The following is a 14756-nucleotide window of genomic DNA, read 5'->3' on the forward strand; positions in this document are numbered from 1 at the left end:
GACACAGTTACATATGCTGAGGATAGAAGCTCCTTCAACTCCCACAAGCTATCTTTTCTCTTTGAGTATCAATGAGACAGCAAAGTTCCATTACTGGGAAGCTCACAGCACCACTTGTCATAAGAGAGCATAGGACTTCCTTAGAACACCTAAAGTATCTGAGCATGAAGTCTCAACACACGTAGTACAGGTATCAGTGCTGGGTGTCCAAAGCAGACAAACTCTGTAGATGCATTCTTGGAATATCATACAACATTAAAGGTAAAACCTTTGACATTTTAACAGGTCCAACAAGTACAATCAGTATAGTAAAAATCAATTATTTCTATATGTCTACAGATGCTAGTATTTTTATATCCCTCCTAAAGAAACCGTGATGATGAAAGTTATTTTTTAAGTATTTTTGGGACTTTGCTTAACTATTGCTAAGCAAAAAAGCTACACGTGTTTCAACAGCAACTGGAAGTCGGATTTTTATTTTTTTTAGACAGGAGGACAATGAGGCCAAAATTAACTTCCTAAACTTGCAGGTATTGACAAAAGACTATCCAGGGCAATTAACCATAACAGATAATCAAAGTCAAGAAAGAAACAACAAATTATATGGGAAAAAATATAGTGCATGCCATGGAAAAAGAATGACTTATGAAAAATCCAAACATCTACAACCTAACTTATTTAAAATCCACATAAAGTTCTTAAACTATTGTTTTTTAAATAAGAAAAATACCTTATTACCATCATTTCACTACAATTATATATATACGCTATGAAACACTGCTAGAAGTATAAAAATCTTCCAACTAAAATAAAAATATAATGCAAGAAATCAATATAGTAGTTGTATTAGGCACCAGCCAGCTGTGACTCAGTTATTTTTAATAAAAAACAACAACAAAAAGAAAACCAACAAAAACTGTATTAATTAATTTCAAGATTGGTTTATACTTACCAAGTTTTTTACTAGAAGGTTCTTTCATGTTTTTCTTTAAACCTTTACACAATGGAGAACTTTTCAGTAAAGAACACCTAAAACCAGTTACAAAAATCAATCAATGTAATGGACAAAAGCATCATATCAGGAAAAAGTGTCAAAAATTATTTTTAGTTATTTGTGTGCTTGTGTATATGTGCAATACCAGTGAGATATCATAAATATAGATAAGACAGTGTATTAGCGATCAGCTCAGATATCCAGCAGCACAGGCAAGCCTTGGCCCCACGAAGATTCAAAGACCATTGCATTTACAAGTTAAATACCATTTCTGCGACTATTACCTGATGATTTTACTATAAGCACCGAAATCCACACTTCAATTGCAGAATACTTAGGGTTGGAAAGGACCTTAAGATCAGCTAGTTCCAACCCCACCACTGTGGGCAGGGACATGTCTCATTAAACCATGTCACCCAAGATTTTGTCCAACCTGGTCTTGAACACCACCAGGGATGGAGCATTCACAGCTTCCTTGGGCAGCCCATTCCAGTGTATCACCACCCTAACAGTACAGAACTTCTTCCTTGTATCTAATCTAAACTTCCCTGTTTAAGTTTCAACCTGTTAACCCTTGTCCTATCACTAAAATCCCTAATGAAGAGTCCCTCCCCAGCATTTGCTTTCCTGACAATAAAGTGCATCAGATGGTTTTGTACATTGCTATCTATTGACAAGGCCTTATTTTATTTCTTTTTCTGTCATGCCTTAGTTGTATTGAGTGGGAGAAGTCACAGAACGGTTGAAATTGCAAGGCATATCTGGAGGTCATCTTGTCCAATTGCCCTGCTCAAGCAAGGCCACCTGGAGTCAGTTGCCAAGCACCATGTCCAAATGAGTTTTGAATTTCTCCAAGGAGGGAGACAGCACAACCTCTCTAGGCAACCTGTCTGTGCAAGTGCTCAGTCACCCTCATAGTAAAAAAGCATAGAGTCAAAAAAAAAAAAATTACCTGGCAATTACTGATAGATTCTTCTCATTTCCACACAGGAGAAAATCCCTCTGCTGAGTTCTCACCAATGCAGTAAGGTTAACTTCCAACACAGCAATCATATCTTTGAACATTGATGTGACCAAGCATAAAACCTGCAGCAATTATACCACCAAATAGCACTGTATTTAATTCATAATTGAAGCTTCAACACTGTGTGGATGTGTATGAATTATATGGAGTATTTATAATGAAAAATTCAATCACTTTGTCACTTATGAAACTTAGCAAAAAAATCCACGAGTTTAATCTTGCAGAGCATTAAAGAGTAAGAAGTCCTTCAAAATATGCTTATGTTGATTAAATATGTGCCCTATATCTGGAAGTCACAGAAATTTCAAAATGTTCCACAACAGAGATATTTCTGCAGTAAGAGTTGTGGGAAAAGCATCAAATGTGGAAGAAAGATTGTATTCAGAGACATGCCAAGAACATGGTAAGAGCCGAATTTCAAACAAAATCCTTTCTTAAACAAAACACTGGTATGTTAAATACGTAGAAAGGCCTAGATTTCTATAGGAAAACTGTAACATCAAAAATGGACTAATCAGACAAGAATGTCTTTCAATTCTTTAAAAGCACTTCTACTGACTTTTCACAAACATTTTTCACAACTCAAATAATTTTCACAGATTTTTGGAAGGATTCACAAACAGTTCATCCTAATATTTGTTTGAAGGTGTAACAGTGCTTATATCTTTTTTCTCCCCCTAAAAGATTGACCACTGGGGAAGCAGAGGCATTCTTGAAATTCAAGGTACACACCAAACACTATAAAAAACAATACACCTTTTGCTTATTAATCACTCTGGACAGTACACAAATTATGACAGCTTTAAATCTATGCAGCTATTGAAAATACAAGATCCCATAAAGAAGAATTAACACTCTCCAGAGAAACTACTGTGTAATTCACATCAAGAAAAAGAAATGTGTGCATCAATCTGCAAACAAAATGCATAATTAGTAATTATTCAGAATAAATGGAAATGTAAACATTTGTTAAATAGCTGTTTATTGTATACTCACCTTTCCATTAACTGACTTCCTTGTTAATGCACATGATCTGACAAACCAAATGCTGAGGTCACTGAAATCTTTACCAAAAAGAACATAGTGCTATAAAACTGCATTTGCATTTCAAAAGAAAAAGCTATCATCTCTAAGAGTGGAAAAAAAAATAAATTACTCATACAAATTTGACAGCATTATAACCCACCATCTTCAGTGTACATCCTACTAGCTTATTTCTACATTATGAAGTAGTAGAATAACATTCCTTGTGTTTAATACTCATTAACTGCAAAATTGAAATAAAAATTCATTGCTAGCCAGTACCAAAATCTAGTTGCCAGAACATCTTCTGAGACAAGTCAGCAGTGCCAGAAAAATACAGAAATTAATTAGAATGAACATCTAAGGAAAAAAAAAAACAAAAAACAAACAAAAAACAAAAACAAACAAAAAAACAAAAACAAAAAAACCCACAAAAACATAAACCACAAAAACCCCACACAGTTCTACTGTATTCTGCTATTTTGCAAACCAAATTGTTATACTATTTCTATCAGGTAACAAAGCAAAGTGATCACATTATGGTATGGTCAGATATCTTATAATCATACCTTTGTAAGATAAATAAGCTTCTAATTCAAAGTTTGCCAAATTAAGTATTAACAAGCCAGTAGAGCTTCCTATCCAAAAGTAGCTAGTATTCAGGGCTGAACACCTATGAAGAAAGGAGGAAAAAAAAAACCCACCAAATCTAAGTATGATGATGAAACTTTCCTTACATAAGGCATTGCAATTGCTTTTTTTAATACTTGTTAGCTAGTCCCAATAAAACAATGATAAACACCAAAAAAGGATTTTAAATTTACAGCACTTTTGAGAAATCTGTAGCTCAAAGTAAAATCTTTCAATCGAAGCTCATGAAGTTTTGAAAGCTAAAAACAGCACACAATCCTTGATTTTATGTAAGTGCTCAAGGCAAGTCTAAACCAGCATAGGAAATACTTTTCAAAAACTACTGTGGTTTTTAACAGCTGGGAGGTGCTGTAAAAACACTCTATATACAGAGAGTAAATTCAAACAAGAGGCAAGTCCACATATATTCTTACTTTTACCAGCTGTAATATGAACACATAAAAAATAATGAAATTTAAAGTGTCTTTGTACATAAAGTACTAGAGAAAAAACAGCAAAGACTGGGGGGGGTGAGGGGTGGGGGCGGGAAATAAACCAGGCAAGCCTGGAACATCTATCTCAGTCTATGCTTAGTGGCAGTAGTACTGCTGTTAAGTAATGAAACCCAGTCTTCACAAACACCAGAGTAGACCAACCGGTTAAAATTTCAGCCAACACCTTCACAGAAAAAAAAAAATGTTATCAAGCAGAAGATGGTTATTACAAAATATCAGTTGTCCTTCTCAAAATCCAAAAATATGTTGATGCCACAGCAAATAAAAATTAACATCAACATTTTAATAGATTTTCCAAATAAGAATGAGTAAACTTTTTGGTTTGATTTCTAAAGTCAGACCACAAGAGCAGAAGCAAGGGTATGGAAAAATACAAAGCTGAAACTTAGCATAAAAAGACTCACCACAGTGGCTTTTTTCTTTTTTTCTTTTTCTTTTTTTTTGTTTGGTTTTTTTTTTCCCCTTATATAAAAAAAGGGAAGAGAAACAGTCGAATACTTTATAAAGCAGACTGGGAAAGAGCTTCAGTTCTGGCCTGTGATACTTTCATGTGCTCTGTATAGTTTTATTTGTGGTTTGTGCTACTTTCATGCACGGTGGTAACAGACTGATTTAATTTGTGAATCCTTTGAATTATTTCAAAGTGGCACTATGAAGTTATTATAAACAACGATATAAAGTGATAGATAGAGGAAGTTGATCTCACACCCACTTTACAATAATGAAAGACTGTGATGAAATTACTCAATGTCAAAAAGTTTATAGAAGACACATAAGTTTTTGGACATCGGTTTTGCAAAAATATTTCATTGTTACATTTCATTTCAGGCAGGAAAAGTGGTAAATCAGGGATTGTTCAGAAGAATCTGAGCCACCTGCTAAAAGTAATGCATGGTAATTTTAAAAGCAAACAGAAAAATGTTCTAAAAACAAAAACATAAAACCAGAAGACAATGGAATGGGAATAATAATAAGAATTTTATGGTCATGGTTGCTTATAAGCAGAACAAAACCTCCAACTGTGATGCAATAACTGAAAGGGTAAATAGTCCTTAGAGGTACAATGCTAGGAAGTATCAGGTGGGTATTGGAAATTGATATTTTCTGAACTCAGAACTTATTTCAATTAACCTATTACTGGGGTCAATTTCAGGCAACCATGTTCAGAAAAAGGCACTGAAAAAGAAACGAAACTGAGTCTGGCAAAAGTTTGCCTAGAACAGGTTATGTAATTGAGAAATTATTTAAATTTAGAAAGCAAACAGACATAGGCACACAGTGACTGCATCAGACATATTTCCATAGGAATGCAAACTAACTTAATTTTGGCTTTTTAATTCTAATGGGCTTCTTTGTTATTTTTTAATTGGTATTTCCCTGATCAACTGGCATCAATAGATGTTAAAACAGATATTCTCAATGCCATTTTTATAAAATTACTTTGCAAACAAAAAAACAGTTTTAACTGTGTATCACTTTGTGTATATTATCTGCCCAAAGTAGACCATCAAAACTTGCAGATCACTAAAAATATTCTTTTATTCTTCCTATTGCATGTTTAAAAGAGTAAGCTGCAATGAAAATAATCCAAGAACCAATGGGAACTCCTATAAATAGATTCCATCCAAGTATTTGGTGGTATTTTAAGAGACTTACATGTTTTCTTCATTATGGAAACACACTAAAAAGTCACAGTGTTCAATTAAAAGGATAGGTAACGATGTTTCCACTGATCCTTCTGGTCTCATGGGTTTTGTTCTGCAAAGCTTGGAAGTATTTTGCCCTTCACCTAAGAAATACAATCAACACTGGCTATCAAAAAACAATGGACCAAGGGAAAGAGTTAGAATTTAATAGGGAATTTGAAGGAATAAAGTACTATAAATAAATATAGCACTATAAATAGAAAAATAAATTACTATAAATAAAGTTATAAAGTAACAAGGTAGCATGAACTAATTCCACACTCCAGAAGTTTCTATTTCAACAGATTGATATAGCCTAAGACAGCTCTCTTGAAATATCTTTCCTCATTATTATGGTTTTTTAGTACAGTGTTCTTTCAAATACCTAAAGATAAAAATCTAAAGAGCCTACTTATGTACTGAAAAGGAGTTGGCAGAATTCAGACGTGTCTTTGGAAGGATCTCATCTCATTTCATGTGGGGTGCAGGTAGTCTGAATGCCTCATTTGAGAACATGAAATCACCTTGCTAAAACGACAAAGTGCAGTCTTTTGTAAGTACTCTGCGTTATACCACTGGAAATGCCACAGCCAGAGAAATATCATATCATGGAGGCATTAGTATGGATTTAAATAAAAAAAGAAGAAAAAAAGAAAGATTCCTAGAAGTATCAAATGTAGCTGAGAAATGGCATCCCGCTTAGACAACAGATTAATTTTTAGGCACCCATTCTGTTCTCACTAAAGTCTTGGGCAATGAATTCAATAAAAACCAAATACTTAATAGTTCACATTCTGCAATGTTTTATAAGCAGATGCATTACCCAAGATTTTATTACACGCATACAAGCTTAATTCTTTCCAGAAATGTCACATAATTCTTTCCAGATACGTCAATACCCCACTTCACATCAACTTCAGTAAGAATTCCATGCCACAGTCTGAGACTCATAACTATCACAAAAAATTCTTGTTGTATAAAAAGCATGCAGTCAGTAGCCAATAACAACTAGACTATACCATAAACAGCATTCTAAAAGCAATGTGTTACCTATTTCTTTTCCAGATTTCAACACTTCAGTATAGAATTTCTCTTGCTTTTTCTTTAAGTTTATATGTGTCACACAACGGTAATTATGATCACTGATTAAACTGAAGATCCAAAGCTGCAATAAAAAAAAAAGCAATAACTTTTTGACAGTAAACATAAAGCTTACATGAATACAAACTAAAAGTATGATATAAAACTGTTCATGTAACTGTTGAATTTTTGTATCTGTAATCTCACCTTGGACCAAAATTTCAATTATATGTGTTTTTAAGATTATTAAAGAATATAGTCAATATTAGCAGAAGCAGTCATTATAAATTTGAAATGCATATCTAATTCCCATATTTATGTCTTTGGAAAAAAAGCCTCATAGGCTATTTTCCACATTAAAAAATAACAAGTAATCTGCATGTAATTGCTCACTGAATAATGTACAATAATATGTCATTTATACCTCTGATTTTGGGCAGCACTATAGTTAAATCTTTAAATTTCTTCACAATTCACTGAATGCTAACACTGAAGGAAAGCAACTGGAAAATCTTGTCGACGCAGGAGTCATGAACAACGCGGAGACGATCAATATGATCAAGCGATTGCCAAACTTTATTCAGATACAGTGCTCCTCTTATACCCCCACACCCCCATGTAACAGCCCTGGACACTGAGCTCCAATTGGTCAGTCTAGAGGTTACCACCATTTACAAAGCCAATGTTTATAACTTGTTATAATTGAAATTAAATACCTTACCCTAAAAATACAGTGGGAAACCACAACCCTGGCAGAGATCATTCTCTGCACATTTTCAGTGGAAAACTACAGAGGCCTAACAAGACAACTGACCCTGCCCATGCCTGCCAAGAATCCTCCCACTCCACAGCAACAAGACTCAGGGCATCAGGATTGCCCACCACGTGGCCTTGGCTCTTCAAGAACCCCACAAAATCTTATGTAAATATATTCTTAACGTTAAGTTAAAGAGCAGGTAAAATGCATACTTATATTTATCCCATTTTTATTAGAATTTCAACATGCTGAAATCACAGTTTCTTCCATTTATTGTCATGTATTTCATTCCTTAGCTAGAATAGAAGAGTCCTATTTTTCACCTTTTTTACTTTTAAACACATATATTTATAGCCTGTCAGTGTACTCTTCTTATATAAACACTGACTGTGCTCTTAACACTTCACAGAACCCCAGAATCCCAAGGGTTGGAAGGGACCTCGAAAGATCATTTAGTCCAACCCCCCTGCAAGAGCAGGGTAACCTAGAGTACATCACACAGGAACTTGTCCAGGTGGGCCTTGAATATCTCCAACGTAGGAGACTCCACAGCCGCCCTGGGCAACCTGTTCCAGTGCTCTGTCACTCACAGTAAAGTTCTTCCTGATGTTCACATGGAACCTCCTATGCTCCAGTTTACACCCATTGCCCCTTGTCCTATCACTGGATATCACTGAAAAAAACCTAGCTCCATCATCCTGACACCCACCCTTCACATATTTGTAAACACTGATGAGGTCACCCCTCAGTCTCCTCCAAGCTAAAGAGACCCAGCTCCCTCAGCCTCTCCTCATAAGGGAGGTGTTCCACTCCCTTCATCATCTTTGTGGCTCAAGCAATTCCCTGTCCTTCTTGAACTGAGGGGCCCAGAACTGGATGCAATATTCCAGATGCAGCCTCACCAAGGCTGAGTAGAGGGGCAGGAGAACCTCTTCTTGCCCTACTAACCACACCCTTTCTATTTGCTTTCTTGGCCACAAGGGCACATTGCTGGCTCATGGTCCTCCTCCTGTCCACCAGGACCCCCAGGTCCCTTTCCCCTTCACTACTTTCCAGCAGGTCAACCCCCAGCCTGTAGTGGTACATGGGGTTGTTCTTCCCTGGTTTTCAGAAGAACGTTTCCATCTTGTAATAGAAGTCTTATATACCATATATGGTTTGTGCTCAAAGCATTGAATTATACCTAAAAAAGTAACTGCTGTAACAATTCAAAACAAATATTCAGATTATGAAGCTTTTTTATAGACAGATACATTAACAATAGAGACTATTTTGACAGAGACTTTTCTGGGTAATTCTCACCTGTCCCTCAGAACATCCAGTGATAATCAGTTTATTTTCCTCATCAACCAGCAGACTTAGCAAAGGAAATGCTGGTTCAAAAAAAAGATAGAATTATTTCCAATGTAGACACAAATCAGACATACAACTCAAATTGAATCCTCCTTTTTATAAAATGAGTGGAAAAAAACCTCTTACTGCAATTCCTATGGTTGCACAATACTTCGTCTGGCTAAGGGCTTTCCATTCACAGGTCTACAGTCTGCTTTTTGCCCACACTGCCATGGTAGTGATTTTCTGCAAGCTGTCATCCATGCTGCTGTGGTATGGTTTTCAGAGCCCCATGTGGCAGTTTTTATTCCCCTGCTGCTACTCTCATGGCCTCCACCTGCAAACCCTGATTGCAGTTGGGGCAGGTTTTCAAGGGAAGCAACCCTTCTTCCTCTCCTTTCCTACCATGTGGTGTTAGCTTTTAGTTTACAGGAGATAATTCAATAATACATATGCACAAAGCTTAACAATCAGTCTCCTCACAGCTCTTGCTCCCAGAGTGTGCTCCAATAACCACTAGCAGCACCACAATCAGGCACAATCAAAGGCGAGTTGGAGCAAGTCCAATTGAAAACTACATGTTTCTTATGTGGAAAATACTATTGGAGGAGGAAGCCCTGCTGCACTAGAAACAATGCTTGTCCTCCTCCTCCTCTTCTCTTATCTTGCCATAAAAGTAGCTTTCACCTTTAAAGTCAACATATGCCACCAGCTGCAGACACTGCTAACAGATCTACATACGCCATAGTATTTCTTTCTATGTCATATATAAAGCTGAAAGAAAACAAGCTCATAGTACTCAGAGAGTGGAACTGTACCTACAAATAGACAGCTTCATTTGTTTATCTCAGTAAAATGGCAACAGCAACATGCACACCTTGTACAAAGAGAGCTGTTTATAAAAGTGTACTAAATCTACCCAGAAGTACACATTAAAGGAAAATATGTTTACTACTGGCTTTAAAGGATATGTTTACTACTGCCTAGTCTACTAGAATTATTTTCACTAAAACAGCTAAATACTTCTATAATAATTGTGTGTTATTGTTTAGGGAAAACATTTTTTTTCTATGAAAAAGCATATATAAAAATAAAACTTACCTGTTAATACTCCTGACTGATGTATTAACTGGCCGGTAGCATAGTCCCACACCTTTAGGAAAAAAAAAATATATAGTCAACTACTTAGATCCTTAAGGAAAACAAACTTCAAAGGCCATCATGTGGTGAAAACGGAAAAATGCACCCACTAAAATTGATGCAACATGGTAAGAGTTTCTTTCAGCATTTTTTAATAACTACAAAGAGATTTGCTTAATTGATAAGTATCTATAGTCAAAACGGTATAACTCACCTGGTATGGATACACAAAGTACTTAGAATACTTATCTTTGCTTACACTGATCTCTTAGTGACTTAAGCTAAATTAATGAAAATATATACTTGAACTACTTCTAAATTTCACACAGGAACCTTGCATAATTTCATAGTTTTCATACTGAGCTCAGGAATAAGAGGTCATAATAACAGTAGTTATTATGATCTATAGACACACATATAAGTCAAGACAAAGTGACGAATTCTGTGCTTAATAGTCAATTAAGAAAGTTAAATAAAAACAAATTTTTCCTCTCGTATTGTTACTCCTATGAGCCTTTCTCTCCACAAATATTTTCACTACATTATTGTAGTTATCACAGCTGGGATTGAAAAAGTCACAGCCAGACAGTCCCTGCTCTTTTAAAGTACAACTATACAATTTCCTTACCTTAAAGGTTCTGTCTTCTGACACTGATATAAGCATACTTTTCTCCCATGTACAAAACTCAGCAGCAGTCACTGGAGCCAGGTGGCCATCCAATTCAGCTAGTACAGCTTCCTTCTGTCATAAGTCAAAATAAAAACAGATTGTATTTCAAACTAAAAATTAGAATTAGTTAAATGTTTTAATAATTAATAACGGTTGCTAAAAATTGTGAGATTTGGATACCAAATATTATATCCATAAGATTTTTCTTATTGAAAATGCAGCCCTGTATGTTATCCTGTTGGGAAAACCACACATTTACATTTTCTTCTTCAGAATGGAGTAACTTTTCAGATCTTCTCAGGATGTTTTCTTCTTGTAAGTTACTGTAATACCAATTCGGTTTTTTAATCTAGTCTTCTACCTGGTGTATGATGCATTATGAAGCATTAGTTCATACTTATTGTCATCTATATGAGAAAAATTAATGCTTTTGTTTAATTATGCTAACATTTCTGTATCATGATTTTATTTGAAAGTAAGTTAAAAAAATACCAGCACCATATCTACAAAGAATGGCTTCTCACCTTTGCACATAACATGTAGATCTGATTTCCAGCACATACTGCCACTTGTTGATCATCCGGACTAAATCTTACATGAAGTACCGCTCCCAGAAGAGTTCCAATAACAACTCCTCGAGGTCTTAACCCTGCAGCAATTTCATTGTTAGGGAGACTCACTGAAATATATAACTCTGGTGCAGTGAGATTCTTAGAAACTTTTGCCTAGCCACAGTGCTGTCCCAGTGTCTGTCAGGAGGCTGTATCGAACAACCCACAGCTTTATTGTATCAGGCTATTGGAAAGCAAAGCACAGTACTATGTACCAGTAAGATTCCTCCATTTGCCTTGTTGCCTGGACAATATGTAGTACACTTTGAAACACCAATAAAAAGTGTGCCTATCAAATCATATTTCTATGGAAGATTGCCAGGGACAGGATTTTTGGAGTAGAGTTATATGCCCAAGGAACCTGATAGTACCATGTTCATTTTAAAGGCAAGAAATCCTGACTGGTGTCATCATGTAAAATGACTGAAGCCCAAGAAAACAGACATTTGAAAAATATTTCTGCCAGTACAATATCCCAGACATTCAGCCATCAAGAAAGGGGGACTTTCCTTTTCCTGGTTTTAATTCTTCTGTGCACTGAAAGAGGAAGTACACCACTAAATATCATTACAGACTCGGTAAGATTAGCTCTGAGAACAGGCTCATGTTTCATCTCTCTCTTCACAGGTTCATTCTGGTCATCTCACTGCTTCAAGCAGCCTGGTTTCTTCAGTTCCCAGTTTTAGGATGCTACATTTAAGAGTGTGAGAAGGTTTTGGACATCTCATTAAATTTCAGGATTTCACAGGCAACAAATTAACTAGGATACTGGCACAACAACTGTAGGTGTGCTTTTATAGGTTTCATTCTAGATGCTAGGGAGTGCTTCTACAGCTGATTAATAAGTCAAGATCTAGCAGGATGGATCAAACACCTTGATACAGTTGTTAAGAATATGGTCAGAGAAAACATGCCAAGATTGTGTAGAAAAAAAAAAAAAAAAAAAAAAAAAAAAAAAAAAAAAAAAAGGAAGCCAGAAGCAGAGATTCTGGCTTTCAGAAGTCTTTGTCCTAAAACTACATGTCTCCTTTCCAAACAATTTAAACTTGAAGAGGGGTTAGAACTTATCCTTAGAATCTAACTCCATTGGCTGAGGCTCCAAACCAAGACAGTAGTCAGGACACTAGAACTTCTGCTTTCTTTGTTTAATGCCATCACAACTCTCTTTCATGTATGCATTCTGCTCCCAGATCCTTGCATTGCTCACACACACACACCAGTGTTCAGACAGAGGCAGAAGGAGAGGCAAAGCAGGATGTAAAACACTAGTTCTACAGATATTCCAGAAAAGGCAGCATTCTGTTATTCTGGCATTTTATGTTCAGTTACGCAGTGCCACTGTGATTCATTTTCTTCCCGTCCGTTTTTCCACAGTGGCAGGACTCCCCCTCCCGTTTCCCCGCCCGTCTCCAGCGATCGCCTACCCCTGCCCAGCACCTCGGCCAGCTCCCAGGGCCGCTCCGGCCGTGCACGGTGTCCACCGCAGGGCTGCACCGCCCAGGGGCCGCCAGGGGTGACGCCGGCCGTTCCAGAAGGTACGGTGAGCAGGCTAGCTGAGCCGCTGCCCTGATGGAGCTTGGCACTGCCGGAGAGGAGCAGCAAAGAAGTAAGCACTCTTTATTAGTGCTGGGGCTGCTGAATCTGAGTGGCTAGCACATGCTTCTCAGAAATAACCATCTCTTTATACAAGTAGTACTGGAAGAAAGGGTGGTACTGGAGGTCATCTTAAAACGTGGCTGTTGCTCAGAGACTGTCTGGGCCTTGGTCTGTTTATAAGAGGTGGTGAGTTTTTGCTTTTGCGCTTTTTTTATATATATGCAACATGTATAGATTATATAAAGAGTACTCTACCTTCTTGCACCTTCTGTGTGCATTTATCAAGATTCCACACTATCACACGTTCACGAGATGCAGAGCAGACATGAAGTGGGTTGATTTTACTTCCAAATGACAATGCAGAAATTGAGTAATGATGTCCTGACAAAAGTAATGGCTGACAAATGTAGATAAAGATGAGGTAACATAACAAAGGTTATGACCGATACAAAATTACAAATGGATCATGTACATGCAATTAACAAAACAACTATTTTTCTTTATTGTTTCAAAACCACTTAATCAGCTGCAGTGTACAGGGTTTGGCTGGGATGGGGTTCACTTTCTTCATAGCAGCTTGCATGGTGCAGTGCTTTGGATTTTGTGATGAAACCCACTGATAACCTGAAACAGTGTTTTGGCTGTTGCACAGCATGAAGACTTTATGAAGGCTTTCTCTTTTCCCACTCTGTCCCAGCCCCAAACTGCCCCAGCAAATAGGAGGGAGGGAGGGAACACAGCTTTAACAGCTGACCCAAACTGGCAAAGGGATAATCCCTATGATATGATGTTGTGCTCAGCAATAAAACTGGGGTATCAGATAAAGAAGGTGCTGGGGACAGGAAGGGGGTGGGAGGAGGGGAGTATCTTCTAAGGTGGCCATTGCTTGAAACTTGTATGGGGATTGGTCTGCTTGTAGGAACTGGTGAGTGACTGCCTTTGTATTACTTTTTTCCTCTTTCCTTCCTCATTAAACTATCTTCTTTCGTTTATCATGGGGACCCATGACCTCTCACTTTTTCCTATCTGATTCTCCCTCCAAGCCTGCTGGGAAGGAGTAAGCCCGAGACTGGCTGGTGGTTTAGCTGCCAGGCACCACAGTTTACATTATTCTCATCACGGGAACAAAGCTTTATAACAAAAGCTAGTCTCTTTACAGCACTAGAGTCAAACCCTCACTCCTACACTGGCCTCAGATACTTTGTTTATACCTTCCTTAAGAGGTATAAACAGCCACTTTCTGAAACAGCAGCCTGTGGAGGGATGCGTTCTGTGTTTACCTGAGCAGTCGCTGTATTCCAGACGCATAACTCATTTTGATTCAAGGGGAAAGCGCAGTGATGGTGACTGCACGCCAGCTGAACGAGGGACTCTGACAGTTCGGACCTAAACAACTGTTTTTCGCAGACAACGTCAGGATCGCAGCTTCCTCCAGAAGCACATCCGTCCCAGTCGCTTTCCATCCTACGGCGGGGCACTACATGGGGCCGGATTCGCCTCACCGGCTGCGTCCTGATCCCCTGGTAGCGGCACCCTTACACGGGGAGGCGCGGAGGTGGAGGGGCCCGCCCGGCTCCACGCCCGGCAGCCAGCGCAACACGGGCCCGCCGCACAACAGCCAGCCTGTAACCACGGCAGCGGCGCCGCCAACGGGTCGCCGAGCGGGACAAAACCTCTCTCCCCCTCAGACCGCGATGGG

At 37.8% G+C, this 14756-nt stretch overlaps 1 protein-coding gene across 1 annotated transcript in view; it reads right to left on the bottom strand.

Moving 5' to 3' along the window:
• The window catches only part of WDR27 (WD repeat domain 27), a 100263-nt gene extending 85743 nt beyond the window's left edge, over nucleotides 1–14520 (bottom strand). Inside the window, exons 1-12 of the mRNA XM_031048545.2 lie at nucleotides 14338–14520; nucleotides 13313–13454; nucleotides 11375–11499; nucleotides 10809–10922; nucleotides 10142–10193; nucleotides 9011–9081; nucleotides 6922–7036; nucleotides 5843–5975; nucleotides 3611–3714; nucleotides 3015–3082; nucleotides 1947–2080; nucleotides 953–1029 (exon numbers count right to left, since the gene is read on the bottom strand). Coding sequence (XP_030904405.2) covers nucleotides 953–1029; nucleotides 1947–2080; nucleotides 3015–3082; nucleotides 3611–3714; nucleotides 5843–5975; nucleotides 6922–7036; nucleotides 9011–9081; nucleotides 10142–10193; nucleotides 10809–10922; nucleotides 11375–11499; nucleotides 13313–13454; nucleotides 14338–14520 — 1318 coding nt within the window. The remainder of the gene's footprint in view (nucleotides 1–952; nucleotides 1030–1946; nucleotides 2081–3014; nucleotides 3083–3610; nucleotides 3715–5842; nucleotides 5976–6921; nucleotides 7037–9010; nucleotides 9082–10141; nucleotides 10194–10808; nucleotides 10923–11374; nucleotides 11500–13312; nucleotides 13455–14337) is intronic.
• Nucleotides 14521–14756: the final 236 nt, after the last annotated feature.

This window comes from Melopsittacus undulatus, chromosome 3, assembly GCF_012275295.1.
Source record: "Melopsittacus undulatus isolate bMelUnd1 chromosome 3, bMelUnd1.mat.Z, whole genome shotgun sequence".
NCBI classification, from domain to species: domain Eukaryota; kingdom Metazoa; phylum Chordata; class Aves; order Psittaciformes; family Psittaculidae; genus Melopsittacus; species Melopsittacus undulatus.